The sequence below is a fragment of the Vidua macroura genome, chromosome 1 (assembly GCF_024509145.1).
Source record: "Vidua macroura isolate BioBank_ID:100142 chromosome 1, ASM2450914v1, whole genome shotgun sequence".
In the NCBI taxonomy this organism is placed as follows: domain Eukaryota; kingdom Metazoa; phylum Chordata; class Aves; order Passeriformes; family Viduidae; genus Vidua; species Vidua macroura.
The window spans coordinates 119474370-119492245 of NC_071571.1; the positions used below are offsets into that span (position 1 = coordinate 119474370).

The 17876-nt window shown below is 43.7% G+C and overlaps 1 protein-coding gene and 2 non-coding genes across 13 annotated transcripts in view; 1 reads left to right on the forward strand and 2 right to left on the reverse strand.

The window, feature by feature from the left end:
* DNAJC5B (DnaJ heat shock protein family (Hsp40) member C5 beta) overlaps positions 1–17876 on the forward strand; it is a 58869-nt gene that overhangs the window by 28651 nt on the left and 12342 nt on the right. For 9 of the 11 annotated variants that reach the window (XM_053994286.1, XM_053994323.1, XM_053994295.1 and 6 more), the window contains one exon: positions 16810–17023. In XM_053994286.1, the coding sequence (XP_053850261.1) occupies positions 16810–17023 (214 nt within the window). Of the gene's footprint in view, positions 1–2075; positions 2389–16809; positions 17024–17876 lie in introns of those variants that run through there. The other 2 variants (XR_008439960.1, XR_008439959.1) reach the window with 2 other exon arrangements.
* TRNAA-AGC (transfer RNA alanine (anticodon AGC)) lies at positions 4985–5057 on the reverse strand. The gene has a single exon. It is a non-coding gene; the product is annotated as a tRNA-Ala (tRNA).
* TRNAY-GUA (transfer RNA tyrosine (anticodon GUA)) lies at positions 5390–5479 on the reverse strand. Its single transcript is given in 2 exon segments — positions 5390–5425; positions 5443–5479. It is a non-coding gene; the product is annotated as a tRNA-Tyr (tRNA).

A 17876-nucleotide genomic window follows, 5' to 3' on the forward strand; every position in this document is an offset into this window, starting at 1 on the left:
GAGAGATGATGTGTGATGTTGGACTGTTGCATTCTGAAGACAGTTCTGGTTCTGTCATTGCCTCAGCCTGGTCTAATCAAAATTCATTTTTCATAGATTAATAAAGCTAAATATTTATTGTAGTAATTTTGATATGGCATATAGCAACCATAGCAAAGATGTTACACATTGTTATATAGCAATTAATATAATACAATTCAAATCATAGCCTGTTCTCACACAGAATCAAATCCCCTTGTGAAGTACACATCATATTTCTCCTTCCTTTTGCCTTACTCACCAAGTGCACCCAGGTTCTTGATCAAAAGCAGTATCATGGATGGGTTTGCCTTTGCCTGAAGTAGAAATAGCCCAGACTGACTTACACAGCATAATTTCTATGTGCACTACAGGGACTTTTCCCTTTTGTACATCAAAGTTTTGATTGGGCAGGGCCAGTTTGATTAGAAGATGCTCTAGTGTTGGCTAACCATGTGACTTTTGCTAAATGTGTATTCCAATATTAAAATGTCCCAGCACCCATTGCTCTCAGTGTAGTCTTTAACAGTTCATCTGTCCAATTTTCTGGAGGCTGGTGCACGGTAGGAGTGTGATACACCCATTCAATGCCATTCTGTTTGAGCCAAATGTCTAAGAGGTTGCTTCTGACATAAGTACCATTGTCTGACCCAGGTGTTCTTTCTGGGGTTCATTTCTACCTTGTTTCTCAAGGCACAGGATACTATTCTAGCCAGTGGTATGAGGAACAAAATATGTTTCCAGCCATCTGGTTGTAGGTTCCACCATACATAGCAGTAAAAAATTCTTTAAGCAAAGAGTAGTCAAGCACTGGAACAGGTTGCTCATGAAGGGGGTTGAGTCACCATCTCTGGAGGTATTTAAAAGACATGTAGATGTGCACTCAGGGACATGGTTTGGTGGGGGACTTAACAGTGCTGGGTTAATGCTTGGATCTGATGATCTTCAAGAGCTTTTTCAACCTAAATAATTCTACAGTTCTGTGAGTGTAAGCACCTGGGGCTTGCATTGGCACATTTGTGGGAATGTGGTATCATCAATCTGCTAGACTTCCCCATGTTTATATTTCAGCCACTGTCCTACATTAGAGAGAGGCTTTAACTGTCTGGCTTGTTTTATTTCAGGCCATGTTTCATATTCATGGATAATTATGGATAGTGTCCGTGGTGAAGTCAACCCCTCAGTCAGGACGTGATGTATCTGTTGTATTTCTTCCTTGATGGCCTGAGATATCATGGGCCCATTAAGTTATAAATAGTTCATGCTTATATTACCAGTCCAGATCCACCTGATCCACTTCAATCTTAGCATCCTGACCCATCAGCTCGGATTTTTGATTTTAGTCAGTGACCTGAGTAAATTACTACATGATATGATTTAACAGCAAAGTTCTCTATCCAAGCAGAAATATCCTGCCATAACCCAGCAGTCCAGGTGGGTTTACCTCTGCTCTGCCAGTTGACCTACTTCAGTTTCAATGGCCCCCTGCAAAAAGCATTTGTCACCATCTATGAGTCTGCATAGAGATAATGTACTGGCCATTTTCCCTTTCAGCAATGTCAAAAGCCAGCTGGATAGCTTTCACCAGTAGCTTTCACCTCTCAAAACTGACTAGATTTACCTTGTCATTCAGCAGTTTCTGCAATGTGTATGGGACTCCACACAGCAGCTTTCCACCTTTGGTATTTTCCCAAAATATGACAGGACTCAGTAGGGCATATTGTTTTTAATTTTCTGGTATTTCATTTACAATGGGGCTTTGGCAGGACACATCACATCCTTTTCAGGCAATATTCTAAAACCTTTGCCTTCTGGCCAGTCAATGATAACTTCCAAAATTCCTGGGCCACTGGAATTTCCTTTTCAAGTGCATTGTATCATTGGTGTGCCCCACTTATTCCACATAGCATCAGTTGCATGATGTGTAGAATGGACTCTCCCTTTGAATATCCTGCAGAGCACTGGCAGTCAGGGTGCCAAGAGGAGCTGTGCTTCAATACTAATCATGTCTGAAGCAGCTCAAACTCCTTCATATGATGCCAATATTTCTTTTTCAGTTGGAGTATAGCCGGCCTTGAATCTTCAGTGTCCCTGATGCCAAAACCCTAAGAGTCAACCTTGTGCCTTCCCTGGATGCTTTTTGCCAATGGCTTCAAGTAGGACCATTCTCCCCAGCTGCAGCATATTTTCAACATCTTGTCATACCCAGAGCAGCCTGAGAGCTACTGTATGTACTACTTCCTTTTAAATTTGTTCAAAGATTTGTCATTGTTCTGAGCCCAAATGAAATAATTCTTCTTCCAGGTTAGTTGATAGAATGGGCTTTGTATCAGACTATAATTTAGAATAAATATTCTCCAAAAATCTCAAATGCCTAATAAAGCTTATATTTCCCTTTTGCTAATTGGTGGAGACATAGCTGTTATTTTGTTGATCACATTCATTGGGATACAATGTTATCCATCTTGCCACTTTATTCCTAATAACTGGATGTCCTATGTAAGTCACTTGACCTTACTTTGATTTATGGCAACACTGACTTTCAGAAGATTTAGTCAATTTTCTTCCCCTTCTCAAAAACTTTGCTGTGTTTCCCCATATGATGATGTCACCAATGTATTGCAGGTGTTCCTGTTCTAGTGCAGTCTGGTTAAGTACATGGAAATGGTAGGGCTGAATTTGGTAGGGCTGAATGGTAGGGCAGGTGTACTGGACACCCCCCCAAGTGAAAGCAAATTGTGACCTGCACTCTGCTGACAAAGGGATTGAGAAAAATGTGCTAGTGATACTGATTGTGGCAGGCCACTTGGTTGCCTTTGATACAAACTGCCTTCAGTTCAAATTGAAGTTCTAGACTGTCTGGCATGGCAGCACTTAGCAGCAGCATGGCTTCGTTCAAGTCACTATAATCTACTGTTGGTCTCCACTCTCAATCAGATTTTCACAGTGGCCATATGAAACTGTTATAGGGTGAGTGAGTCCTGTTGATCCCTCCAGGGCTTTCCAGCTGACAAATCAGCTTATGCATGGGAATCAGGGGGACTTGGTTGGTGTGATATAGGGATGAGTTGGTTACCACCTCATTTATGAGTTCTTCCTCCTCAGTATGCAGCCACCTCTCTTCATCCTCTTGGTCTTGTAATGGCCCTGCTTTGGAGTAGTCTTCTTCCTGCTGCTGACTCTTAGAAGAGTCTCCTTCATCCCTTACTAAAGGAGCTGACTCTACTTCCAGTATTTCTTCTTGTGAAGATGATATTGGTACAGGTGGGTCCTTTGGTTCAGATGCAGTGTCTGTCACTGGGACTGTGGTAGCCAAAGTGCCTGACATTTTGTCATCAGATACAAAGACCTTATCCCCTTGAGGATACTGAGTCGTGTTGAACAGGACTTGCTAGGCATGGGCCAGGCCCCAGCATGTTGCAGTGATTTGTTTCTCCCTGGAATTACCAAGTTGACAGCATACTTCTTCCAAATATTTTACTTCCAAATATTTACAAAGTTTTTCAGGATTCTGAAATTGTTCAGGAGTGAAATTCCAGAATATTCAAGATGCCCATTGTTGTACATACTTGCCGGTACTATCCCACACATCCTGTCCCTATATATGCCCAGGCTCAGGACAGTTATCTGAGTGGTATCCTTAAATAGTTGTTTAAGTCTAAACAAGGCCTGAAATACAATCAGGAGACATAGCAATAAGAACATACTGGTTTGAACATCCTGGCTATATTCAGAATTCTCAAGAGCTATTATAATTACCCTGGAGGAGAAGGGGAAGCTGTGGAAAGTGTACGCCCCACATATTGGCACTAGGAGGAAAGATAAAGGATGTAATTAGGAATAGTTTCCAACAGATGGCTCTAGAAGTATGGAGAAGATAACAATACTTGATTACAAATAAATTAGTCTTTTGACCATCAGTTTTATCATATCATAAGCCAGTGTTACAAAGTTCGAAAACATGATAACCTTGGCCCAGTCCCCAGAGGTGATAAACAGCACAAGAAACATTCAGAGCAAGTAAGATATTACATAACCCAACCCTGAGAACAGAAAACAACTCTGAGAGTAAATAAATCAACATCAGGATTAGCTACTATTAAACTAATATAATTAATGCGTAAAAGAAATTTGTTTTAATGCACTCTAGTCAGATTTGTCATTATCTCAACCCTTCAAGACCCATGTTGGGCATCAAAAACGGCTGTTGTGGTTTAACCTAGCAGGCAGTTAAACTCTACACAGCTGCTCACACACCCCACCCCCAAGAGGGTTTTTGGAGAGCACTGGGAGAAAAAAGCAAAATTTGTGGATTGAGAAAAAGACAGTTCAAAAGGACAGAAAAGGAAGGGGGAAATATCAATAATAATAACAACAGAATTAGATTACACAAAATAAGTGACATACAGCACAATTTCTCAACACCTGCAGAGCAATGCCCAGACAGACAGCTTATAAGCAGTGGCCCCCAGCCATCTTTCTCCCTAGTATATGCTGAGCCTGATGTCATGTGGTACGGAACATTCCTTTGGTCAGCTGGGGTTACCTGTCCCAGCTGTGTCTCCTCACAGTTTCTTGTCCCCCCACAGTCTCCTTGCTGATGGGATGGTGCAAGAAGCTGAAATGTCCTTGGCTTGGCATAAACTCTGCTTACCAAGAGCTATAACAGCAGTGTGTAACCAACATTATTCACACTCTGAATCCAAAACACAGATATTAGGAAGAAAAATAATTCTATTGTAGCTAATAATCTATATAAACCTATATATGACAGGTAGACAATTCTAAATGGCATCTATCCAATGAAGAGGAAAGTCACATCATACCTTCTCTCAATCCAGAGGCCTTGATCTTGGTGAAGTCCTGGATGCTGTCCTCTACTGCTTCCCAGGTTTCCTTACCCTTCAGAGGACAGGGGGACCCTCACCAAAGGGCCTTGCATCCAGGCAAGGGGAATGAAAAGCTCTGGAGAATGCGGGCATCGATCCCGCTACCTCTCACATGCTAAGCGAGCGCTCTACCACTTGAGCTAATTCCCCACCTGCAGCCCCTGACCAAGGTCCTCTCCCCTCCCAGGCACCCAGCCCTGACCCAGGATGCCCTGTACACAAAGCCTGGGCCTCCCATTCATATCACTCTCACACCACCAACCCACCCACTCACTTTCCTGATGGAGGTGACTGCAGACAAGCCCCAGCGTCAGAATCACCATCCCCTGCCCAAGGGTTCACCAAGAATGCCTTGGCCAATTATCTCCCACAGCTTAGGCAAGAGCTCATGCCTGGGCAGCTCATTCTGGGGAGTCCCCTGGGCAAGACCAGAAGAAGGCAGCAGTGTCAGTGCAGGACGTGTGCCAGAGGCAAAAGGTGACTCCTTCGAGCCGGAGTTGAACCAGCGACCTAAGGATGGCCATGACACAGGAGCCTACAGTCCTCCGCTCTACCAGCTGAGCTATCGAAGGAAGCATGGGCACCTGCCCAGGACCGCGCCCAGCACTTTTCCCAAGCTACAGTGCACCATCAGGCCTCTATTACCACATCCTGCTTCCAACAGCCTCAGCTCCATCATCACCGATCCTTGCTCAGCACTTTACCCCATCAGTCATGCAAACCAGAAATAGAAATGCTCCTTAAGCTCTTTGGACATAATTTTCTTCATGAGTAGATGGGCCCTCCTTAGGGCCACACACAGCTTACCTATATCCTGCTGCATATTCCCTTGTTCCCTTTCACTGTGCTGTCTTTTGCCCTCTGCCCAAGCAGATGACACATTATAGCCATTCTATTCTGAAACCTCCTCTAAGTCAAAAGCTCATGTGTAATCCTCTGAACATCTCTTTCTCTAGGCTGAACATATCCACTCTCCCCATCCCATCCACACAGAGAAACCTTTCCATTCCTTGAGATTCTTGGTGGCCCTCCGAAGATTGCTTTGACTGTTTTTCGGCATAAAAGATCTCAAAATGTTATACAATACTTTAGATGGCATTTGATGTCTATCAAGCAAAGAGGGAGAAACCTCTGTTAAATTGCCCATGCAAAACCTGGATGTCGTCTTATTCTTTGCATTCTGGATATGCTGTGAGCACCCACAGGTCCTGGCAAAGGGCCTTGTATCCAGGCAAGGGGAATGAAAAGCTCTGGAGAATGTGGGCATCAATCCCGCTACCTCTCACATGCTAAGAAAGCACTCTACCACTTGAGCTAATTCCCCACCTGCAGCCCCTGACCAAGGTCCTCTCCCCTCCCAGGCACCCAGCCCTGACCCAGGATGCCCTGCACCCAAAGCCTGAGCTTCCCAATAACCCCACCCTCATACCACCAACCCACCCACTCACTTTCCTGATGGAGGTGACTGCGGGCAAGCCCAGTGATTAGAATCAACTTCCCATGGCCAAGGTTCACCCACAAATGCCTTGCCCACTTATCTTCCCAACCTCAGGCAAAAGCTCATGACTGAGCAGCTCATTATGGGGAACCCCCTGGGCAGGAACTAAAGGCAGCAGTGTCAGTGCAGGATGTGTGTCAGAGGCAAAAGTGACTCCTTCGAGCCAGAGTTGAACCAGTGACCTAAGGATGGCTGTGCACAGGAGCCTACAGTCCTCTGCTCTACCAGCTGAGCTATCAAAGGAAGCCTGTGATTTAGACACCTAGACATTCATCACACATTCATCCAATCATTCAAGTCTCACACCACTCCTCTGCAGGAAATAAGAAAGACTTGACTTATTTCACATTGCTTCTCAAGCCTACAACCCCTGGCCAGGCTAGACACAGCCATGGTGGCTCACTTGAAGCAATCATCCAGAAGAGAAGGCACTATCACCATGACAAAGCAGGGACAACTCCAAGCAAGGAAGTCAGTGCGGAGGTCAGAACGACAATCATGTCCAGTGACTGACAGGCAGGTCCAGACTGACAAGCCTGGGCTTAGGTCAATGCAGGACGTTCATCTGCACATCAGATTTGGATCCAAGGTCTCTGTGCCTTGATAGTGCTATGGCTGTGGCCATTACTGAGCTAGAGACCAGGACTCCTGCTTTTTAACACAGAAAGAAAGTGAAGGCCCAGATATGAACATAAAGAGAACTCCTGTGCTGATGGTTGGAGGTGCAAACCCCACATGAGGCTGGTGAGGGCCATTCAGGCTACTCAGGCACTTAATGCCCGCACAAGATATAATGGTCACCATGTAAGAGAACCAGCAGCACTCCACTATACAGCAGATACCAACAGACTATCAGGGTCCTCTCTCTGCTCTGCCTCCATGATTATGTTCTCAAAGCAATCCATTTGAATGAGTCCTCAGGGCATCTCTATGTCTACCTTCTCCTCCAAGCAGCCCTAGATGAAGGATCTCACCCTCTTGCTCAATACTTCAGCCAGTCAGATCATGCCAACCTCCAAGCATAGAGACACCACAGCATTCCAGGGCAATATTCTTCTCCCACCTGGCTGACCTGAGGAGGTGTCAGGTTCTGAGACGGTGGTCCTGGACCATTTTTTCTGGGATAGCCATAAAACATCAGGTCCCTAGAGGGCAGTCCTGGGGACAACTAACACTCAGGATACCTTTTGGCTAAATTAAGGCAAAACAATGCAAATGATCAATCAGAAAATTTCATTTATGGCAGCAGCAATTTAAACTTTATTGTAAGTTGAACAAGTTTAAACCTCATTATAAGCTGAATGGCCCATGGCAGCAATGATCTAAACTTTTCTGAACAGCCCATGGGAGCAGCAATTTAAACTTTAAAGAAGAGGAAGAGAAGAAGAAAGAAAGAGAAGATAGACATAGAGGAAAAGACTTGGATCAGTAGCCAGGGTTCCAGTGCTGCCTCTGGTTCGGTTCCTTCGGATGGTGGTTGCACACCCCACCCATCTCTGTTGCACTATTTATAGATTAGCCCTCATGCATGTGCATTTTGTTATTCTCAAACTTTTCAGAAGGGGGTTGGGGGGCCTCATGGTTTCAGTTCCCTTCATAGATGTCAGAGAGACAAGTGCAATGCTGTCTCATACCTGGTTTTGGAGATAGTTACCCAAGATAAGGAAGCTGATCCAAGGAAAGCATTATCATGCATTGAAAGATGCTCTTTTCTAACTGTATCTTATCTCATCAGCATGGAAACATTCCTTTCCTCTACTGCTAAGTGCTTGAGACATCAACTCTTTTAAGGTTTTCATTCTCTCATAGATGAGAAAAAACTGGAACCTCTGCTGCTTCAATTGTGGTCTGTTGTTTTTCTTTTTACCAATAATCACCACAGTAAAAGGCCTAACTCTTGAATCAATAACCTCCTGATTGGCATTTTGATAAGTGCTTGCTTATCTCCCACACAGCCCCTTCTTCTTCAAGATCTACATAGGGCCACATACAACAGCCTCTCCTCAAAGGGCAAGTGCACCTGCTTCCAAGTGTCCTGGAGGCCTTATTCTGAGCTCTTTGCACTTGGTCAATGTCTGTCTCATACATGGAGGCCCAAGGATGGGCACAATACTCTGGATCCTTTCCATCATCCTCAGAACAAAGTTAGAGAATCTGTTCCTTCAATTCACAGCCCATGTTGCCATGGACATAGTCTGAGATGCTGTTCTCCTCTTTGCAGTGAAAGGGAAGGGGAATGAAAAGCATTGGAGAATGCAGGCATCGATCCCGCTACCTCTCACATGCTAAGCGAGCGCTCTACCACTTGAGCTAATTCCCCACCTGCAGCCTCTGCCTGAGGCCCCCTCCCCTCCCAGGCCCTCACCCAGCCCTGACCCAGGATGCCCTGCACCCAAAGCCTGAGCCCCCCCTAATAAATTTTACTTTCATACCACCACCCACCCACTCACTTTCCTATTAGGGGTTACTGCCAACAGATCTAAGGTTCAGAACCACTTTATGTCACCAAATGTTCACTCAAAAATGCCTTGGCTCATCATCTTCCTAAAGTCAGACAATGGCTCATGGCTGGGCAGCTAAATTCTGGGGAGCCCCATGGGCAGGACCAGAAAAAGGCAGTGGTGCCAGTGCAGGACGTGTGCCAGAGGCAAAAGGTCACTCCTTCGAGCCAGAGCTGAACCAGCAACATAAGGATGGCCATGCAAAGGAGCCTACAGTCCTCTGCTCTACCAGCTGAGCTATCAAAGGAATCACAGGGACATGCCTGGGACCTCGCCCAGGACACACTCAGACTGCCATTCAGCTTCCATACCACCTCACATATACCTGCATGACACTGTCCAGGAGGAAAAAAGAAACATTTGCCTTAGACCCACATTGCCCACAAAATCTCATGTCCTCAATGCCAAACCAGGGCAGACCCAGCCATGGTGTCTCATCCCAGACAAGAGGAGAAGTCACCACCAGGTACTGCAAGCAAGGAAGTCGGTACAGAGGTCAGAATGATGATCATGTCCAGTGAGTGCCAGGCAGGTCCAGACTGACAAGAGAGGGTTGAGGTTAAACCAGAACTTCCATCTGCACATCAGTGTATGTGTCAAGAGTCTTTGTGGCTGGACACATCCAAAGTTATGGCTCTAACTTAGCTAGTGATCAAGATTCCTGTGGTGTAGCATGGAAAGAGACATTAATGTAAATACCTGTGTGTGGAGATGGAGGTCCCACATGAGGTCAGTTCAGGGCTTTTCAGATGTATTAGGGCAGGCCTCACCCTGACAGATGTGATGTGTATCCATGGAAGGGAGCCTACAGCCCTTCACTTCACCAGCAGAGCTATGGAGGGACCCAAACAAGCTCTTCCTCTGTGACAGAGCAGTCAAAGCAATCAGCTTGGATGAGGCCTCAGGATACCTGCTACAGCAGCCTGAGTTCAAGGATCACTGCAGCTGACTCAAGGGTTCAGCCATTTATATTACATCAACCTCAAAGCATGGAGTGCACAGCACTCCAGGACACACTTCTTCTCCTGCCTGTCTGACCCGAGGAGGGAAAAAAAGGAATCTCTCCTGCTTCAGTTGTGGCCCACTGTGTCTTATTCTTCTTCCCCTCACCACAATAAAAGGTCTAACAGTTGAATCAATAATCTCCTGAGAGGCATTTGAAACCTTCTACTTAACTCACTCAAAACTTACAGTTTGTGCCCTTCTGTCTTTCATGTATTATAATAGAATATTCTGGATTGAAAAGAACCTTTAAAGTTCATGTTGTCCAACTTTCCTGCTATGGGCAAGAGCCTCTTCCACTAGATCAGATAGCTTGAAGGCCCAGCTAACCAGACATGAACTTTTGCATGGATGGAGTATCTTCAAGTACTCTGGGCAACCTTTTCCAATGCCTCACCAGTGTCACCATAAAGAATTTCTTTTTACATAACCTAAATCTACCCTGTTTTAGTTTAAAACCATTTCTGCTTGTTCTCTCGCTATAAGGTCTGCTAAAAAATGTCTTCGTCTTTCTTATAAGCCTTCTTTACCAATTGAAAGGTTGCTATTAGGTCTCCCTGGAGCCTTCTCTTCTACAGGCTGACCAGTCCCAACTCTCTCAGTCTGTCTTAACAGGAAAGGTATTTCATCCCCAATCACTCCTGTGTCTCTATTCTGGACCAGCTCTAACCATATCTTTCTTATGCTGGGGAACCCATGGCTGGACACAGCACTCCAGGTGTGGTCTCACAAGAGGGTGACAGAAGGGCAGAACAACCTCCCTCCACCTGCTGGCCATGCTACTTTTGTAGCCCAGCATATGACTGATTTTCTGGGCTACAAAGGTACATTGCCAGATCATGTCAAGTTTTTCATCCACCAGCACCCCCAAGTCCTTCTCCATACAGTTGCTCTCAATTCATTCCTCTTTCAGCATGCACTGATATTGGTGATTGCCCTGACCCAGATGCAGGCCTTGCACCAGGCTTGTTTAACCTAATGAAGTTCACATGGACCCACTCCTCAAGCTTTTTGAGGCCCCTCTGGATGGAATATCTTCCATTAAGTATATAAACTGCACATCTCCCCTTGTCATCTGTAAAGCTGCTGAGGCTGCACTCAATGCCACTCATAATGGCATCATTAATAAAGATATTAAATAGTATTGGTCCCAATACAGACCCTGAGGGACACCACTTGATACTCGTTTCACTTGGATATTGAGCTGTTGACTACAGTTCTTTGGATGCAGCCATCCAACCCATTCCTTATTCATTGAACGGTCCATCCATCAAAACCCTGTGTGTCCAATTTAGTGACAAGGATGTTGTATGGGATGATGTCAAAGGCTTTAGCAAAGTCTAGGTGGATGACATTCATAGCTCATTCCTTGTCCACTGAAGCAATCAGTCTGTTGTAGGAGGCCACTAGATTAGTCAGTCATGATTTGGGCTCGGTGAAGCTGTGTTGGCTGCCTCTAAACACCTCCCTGTCTTCACATGTGTAGACACATCTTCCACAATGATCTGTTCTGTGATCTTAGCAGGGTGACTCTCACTGCTTGGTGGTTCCCAGAGTCATTCTTTTTACCATAATTAAAAATTAGTTTGATATTTTGCTTTTCTCAATAATGGAGGACTTCACTTGAGGAGGTGTAAAGGTGAGCAAGGATACTGATCTAATCCCAAGTTAATAGGAAGATGCAGATACCCCAGTCTACAGCCCTTGCTGCTCCTGCTACAGCTCCAGCTCCTATAGTTATCTGTGCAGCCAGCTACAAATAGCTCCTAATAACACCAGTGGGCAGAGGGACCCCTGGCAAACAGCCCTGTATCCAGGAAAGGAGGAATGAAAAGCATTGGAGAATGCAGGCATCGATCCCGCTACCTCTCACATGCTAAGCAAGCACTCTACCACTTGAGCTAATTCCCCACCTGCAGCCCCTGACCAAGGTCCTCTCCCCTCCCAGGCACCCAGCCCTGACCCAGGATGCCCTGCACCCAAAGCCTCCCATTCATATCACTCTCACACCATCAACAACTCAACTGATCATGTTCCTACTGGTTGTGATTCCAGACAACACCAGTGCTCAAAATCACAAGTTCCTAACTAGGGTTCATCCAAAAATGCCTTAGCTGGTCAACTTCTCAAGGTCAGACAAGAGCTCATGGCTGGACAGACCTTTGAAGGAGAGCCCCCTGGACAGGATCAAAAGGCAGCAGTGTCAGTGCAGGACGTGTGCCAGAGGCAAAAGGTGACTCCTTCGAGCTGGAGTTGAACCAGTGACCTAAAGATGGCCATGCACGGGAGCCTACAGTCCTCCACTCTACCAGCTGAGCTATCAAAAGAAACATGGATCCCAGGATCTTGCCCAGCACACAATCACCCATCACTTTTCTCAAGCTACAGTGCACCTTCAGGCCTCTATTACCATATCCTTCTTCAAACAGCCTCAGCTCCAACATCACAGAACCTTGTTCAACCCATCAGTTGAACAACCACAGAAATGCTCCATAACCTTGCTGGACATCATCTCCTACAGATGAACTTCCTCACAGACACACAGATCTTACCTATATCCTGCTGCATTTTCCCTTGATTCCCTTACACTATGCTGTCTTTTGTTCTCTGCTCAAACATAAGAGAAAACAAAATGATGGCCACCCTTCTGTTCTGTAACAGAGTGTCAGAATATCATCTGTAAGTCCTCTGAACATCTCTTTTTGCAAACTGAAAGCACCTACCCTCCTCAGTCTTCTTTAAAGAGAATTCCTTAATTCCTTGGTGGCCCTCCACTGAGGTTGTTCTACTCCACTGATGTCCTTTTCTGTACTTCACTTGATACTTGAGAACTGTCAAGCAAAGAGGGAGGAGATCAATTCCTCTGCCAAACTGCCCATAGTAGTCTTGATACCACCCTGGATGTCATCCTCCTCTGTAAATCCAGGGCACACCATGTATCTTCCCCCAGCCCCCAGAGAATAGATGGATCCCTGTGTCCAAGCAAGAGGGAATGAAAAGCACTGGAGAATGCGGGCATCAATCCCGTTACCTCTCACATGCTAAGCGAGCGCTCTACCACTTGAGCTAATTCCCCACCTGCAGCCCCTGACCAAGGTCCTCTCCCCTCCCAGGCACCCAGCCCTGACCCAGGATGCCCTGTACGCAAAGCCAAAACCCCCACTAGTGATCTTCACTTTCACACTACCACACACTCACTCACCTTCCTCTTGGAGGTGACCCCTGAGAAATCCAGAGCTCAGAACCAGCGTCCCCTGCCCACGGGTTCACCCAAAAATATACCTTATCCGGTCATCTTCCCAACCTCAGGCAAGAGTTCATGGCTGGACAGACCTTTGAAGGAAAGCCTCCTGGGCAGGACCAGAAGAAGGCAGCAGTGTCAGTGCAGGACGTGTGCCAGAGGCAAAAGGTGACTCCTTCAAGCTGGAGTTGATGGCCATGCAAAGGAGCCTACAGTCCTCTGCTCTACCAGCTGAGCTCTCAAAGGAAACATGAGGATATTGTGCTTACATACTCTGATATTTCATGGTGTTGTCATATCTGACCCTATAGAGCATACTTTTCTGTCTTCAAAATGTTGTTATCTTCATTCAAAAGCACCCTCATCAGATCCACCCCTGTGTCAGAGTCTGGCCTGATCTCACTTTTCAGCCTGCACCTCCCAGTGACAGAGGTCGAGTTTATTTCACTGACTTCATTTCCATAAGTGCCTTATCCATCCAAGGCACACTCATCCATCTTGTGGGATTGCTGCTTTTCTGTTTGTTGCCACTTTTCTCTCCCAAACTTGCTTTCTGCTGTGGAGATCTGCAGTGGGCAGTGATCCTAAGGCAGTGAAGGAGAAAGCCATTCACAATGAGAAAAGTATGAATGGACATAAACCCATGGTTTTGGTATAGGAAGTAGCCTAAAAATTCCTTTGTTAATTTCACTCTCTACTTTTTTGTCTTCTTTTTTTTTTTTTTTTTGTCTAAGGAACTGTATCTATTCCATAATTGGAAATGTCACTTTTCCCGGGACCCACAGATACCCACAGTACCATATAGCTAGTACTTTGTGTTATGTCACATAGTTTTTGTCCTTACTTTTATTGTTCCTTGGGTTGGACCTAACAGAGTCCTTTATCTCACTTGTATGAATTGCACTGCTAATATCTAGATCTTTTTCCCATTGCTAAATCATCTTCAGTTAGTATATGCCATATCAGTGTGCAGAGAGTTGTTTTGCTAATGTACTCTTTTTAGTGAGAACATTTGTCCCAAAATCAAAATAAGAACACAGATTATCTTTTGTTAATTGCTGAAAGTAATCCTGTTAGAAGTCTAAAACAATACTAGGTAAAGTGAGAGTGCAACTAATGTTTCATCTTTTTAAAAAGACATTCTGTTCAAATTCTTACTTTTTATAAGATTGTTTGGGATGTAGGTAAGCCAGAAGATGTCTTTGGGTCTCTGGGAAAAGAAAGAAAGGCTGGAAATTGATTGTCTGATGCCTGCAAACATACATGGATTTTTGAAAGTAATATTTCTCCTTTTTTTTTTTTTTTTTTTTTTTTTTTTTTTTTTTTTTTTTTTTTTTTTCTAATTGTTGAGGCTTGCTTTCAGGTAAGAAAAGGGATAGATTGCATAACTTACTTAAATATGTGAATGACACATAATATCATTAGTCATGCAAGACTTAGCTTGTTTTTTCAGTTCTTATATTTAATTTTTTCAGTTATTATATTTTAATTTTTATATTTAATATTCAGTTCTTATATTTAATTAATTAATATATTTTAATTTTTTATATTTACATTAAATATGACCAAACCTTTGTGTTTAAGGTACAATGTGCACAGTGCATTAAATATGACTGAACACGAACCTATTCATGCTATTAGACACATGTTTAAGGAGTTATTTATGACCTATGATTCTGTGAGTTGAGTGCACAGAATTGAAGAGATCATTGTCAAAAGCTGTTCCCAGGCTGGTATCAGTCTTGATATTGACAGAATGTCTTCCAGGCAGGAACTGTCATCAGGAATAAAGCAGTTACTCTTTACTGGAGGAGTAACCTATACTGGGACTTCAGAAGGAAATCAAGTAGGACTCTACTCTGAGGTTAAATTTGTTAGAGGAAGTGTAGGCACACTGTCTTCACACCACAAATACTATTTTTGGTCATAGCAGTTATGGCTAGCTCTCAAAATATTTTGAGAGAATATTTACGGAACGAAACGTAGCTTGGCTGTGATTGAATCAGCTTAAAACACAACTAAGCCACTTTTGATGCCACTAGAGGTCAGCACTAGTCGTTAAATAAATGTCCTGGGGACTTCGCAAGTTCTTTACAGGGAGTGGTGATTTTTGAAAATACACACTTCTGTCTATGCTTGTTTTGCAAGTGTGTGTGAGTTCACACTACCAGTGCTTCACGATGGTTGGAAGCAAACCCCTTCTTTTCGATGCTGCGCTTCCCCAGTGCTGTGAGCCAAGAGTCACACACTGCACTTTTCAAGCTGTACCTCTCCTCAAATGCCATAGTGCTGAGTATGGTCAGGGGCAAAAAGCAGTGTCAAACCCTGACCTAGTGAAGGCTTCCAATGGCATAAGCGGCCCAAACTAGTTGACACTACTCCACTCTCACACCACACAGGGATTACTGAATTTAGTTCTGGACACCCCAAAATACGAAGGACATCGACCTGCTGGAGCAAGTCCAGAGAAAGGAAAAGAGGATGATCAGAGAGATGGAGACAGGCTGAGAGCATTGGTATTGCTTGGCCTGGACAAGAGAAGGCTCCGGGGAGACCTTAGAGCACCTTCCAGTACCTTAAGCAGTCCTGCAAGAGAGCTGAAAAGGAACTTTTTACCAGGGCATGAAGTGATAGGGCAAGGGGCAATGGCTTTAAACTAAAAAGGAGTATGTTTAGATTAGATATTAGGAAGAAATTCTTTAGTGTGAGGGTCATGAGGCACTGAAACAGGTCGCTCAGGAAAACTGAGGGCCTCCATCCCTGGAAGTCTTCAAGGCCAAGCTGGATGGGGCTTTGAACAGCCTGGTCTAGTGGAAGCTGGCCATGCCCATGGTGGGGGGACAGACCTAGATGATCTTTAAGGTTCCTTCCAACACTAACCACTCCATGATCCTGTGAAAATAACCATTCTGTGATGGTTCCTATGATGATCCCATGACAATCCCCTTTTACTGCTTTAAGGATTGTCTCAGAAGTGCAGCAGTGGGGAACTAGGCCAAAAGACAGGCACTTGAAACTGGGATTAACTCATTATGATTTTCCACCTTGTGCTTCAAAAAGATGCTTCCCTTCTATTGTAATTCCTAACTGTGCTCTCCATCATCACTGTCTGGGTGTCTGCAAACACAGACACTGTTTACAACATTTTAATGTAGCTACTATTGATAGGCAATTGAACACAGATTTTTCCTTTGCTATAGAGAAAATAATGTTGCCTGGATAAGCAGCGTGATCATCATGTTTTTAAATAACCTTTAAAAATCTTTATCTTTGCTAAAACCTGCTAAATGATGCAAATGAGTTGGCAATCATAATGCAACAAATGCCTGTGATTTATTATCATGTTGCAATCTGTGCTTTCATCATATATCACTGTCTACTTTAACACAGTAGCTGACTAGGTATCAATACACAAAGTTCATTCTCAGTGTACTAGGCACACCTCTCTCATCCAAACTTTCATGTTTGGTTCCTTTGTGTCACTTTTCCTCCACTGAGTACCTCAGCTGGAAAAAAAGAAGGCTGAACATGCAGTTAGAATTATTATAACTCTATGAAAATACTTTTTGCAATGTTTTGTGTCTGTATACATGCACATATACAGATGACTTACTTTCCATCTGTGGTGTTTTTTTTTTTTGTTTGTGTCTCATATTTAAGAAAACTGGCTCTGAAATATCATCCTGACAAGAATCCAGACAATCCAGAGGCCGCAGAAAAATTTAAAGAGATCAACAATGCTCATGCAACCCTGACTGATCTGTCCAAGCGAAACATATATGACAAGTATGGATCATTAGGGCTCTATGTGGCGGAACAGTTTGGTGAGGAAAATGTTAATACCTACTTCATGCTCTCAAGCTGGTGGGCAAAGGTAAGCTGTTATTCTCTTTTGGAAATCAAATTTTACAATGTACACTGACAATTACATACACAAGGAACCCCCTGAAAAACATTATCTCTCTACAGGCTTAAGAAATAGTACGATCTAACTCTAAACTAAAAACTTAATAAAACAATATTATCTGGAAAATCGACAGTGGCAGAATGTAACGTAAGCTCAGACTAGCACTAATATAGAAAGTTTTCTCTTTTTTTTAACCTGGTATATAATTATAGCACATATTTTGTAACACTTTCAGACATTAATTGAATTTGAATCTAGTGCTCCAGGTTAATTTTGACTTTCTTTTCTGTTATGACTAAATAAACATGACTCATTATTCAAACACAAGAAGTCCCATTTATGTGACAACCATTTAAAAAATTATTGTGGTACAAATTTAGCTGTCTTTTTTGCTATATATAGCACACAACACAAGCAAGTAATAATAATACATAACACTGTGATTATGGCATTATATATGTGCCTTGGTGATGGAGTGAGAGAAAGGAACTCAAAGAAAAAGTTACAAGAGTGGAATGGAGCAAGAAAATAGGACAGAAAGAGAATACACCAAACCCCTGCATATTGTTCAAGAAAAAAACACATAATGGGCTGTTCAAATCATGAAGGAGTTGGGTTCGTTTGTTCCCTTATCACATTTGGTGTTCTCTGATGTTTGCATATATCAAATTCAAGTGTTTCTGCAAATACTGAAACGTTACAGATATGTAACAAACAGAATTGCAAATGTGCAAAATCCATGCAGTTTCCAGCCACAGCAGCACAGGAAAGCACTCTGCTGTGCTGTGAGAGAATACATAGGAAGATGATCTTTACTGTT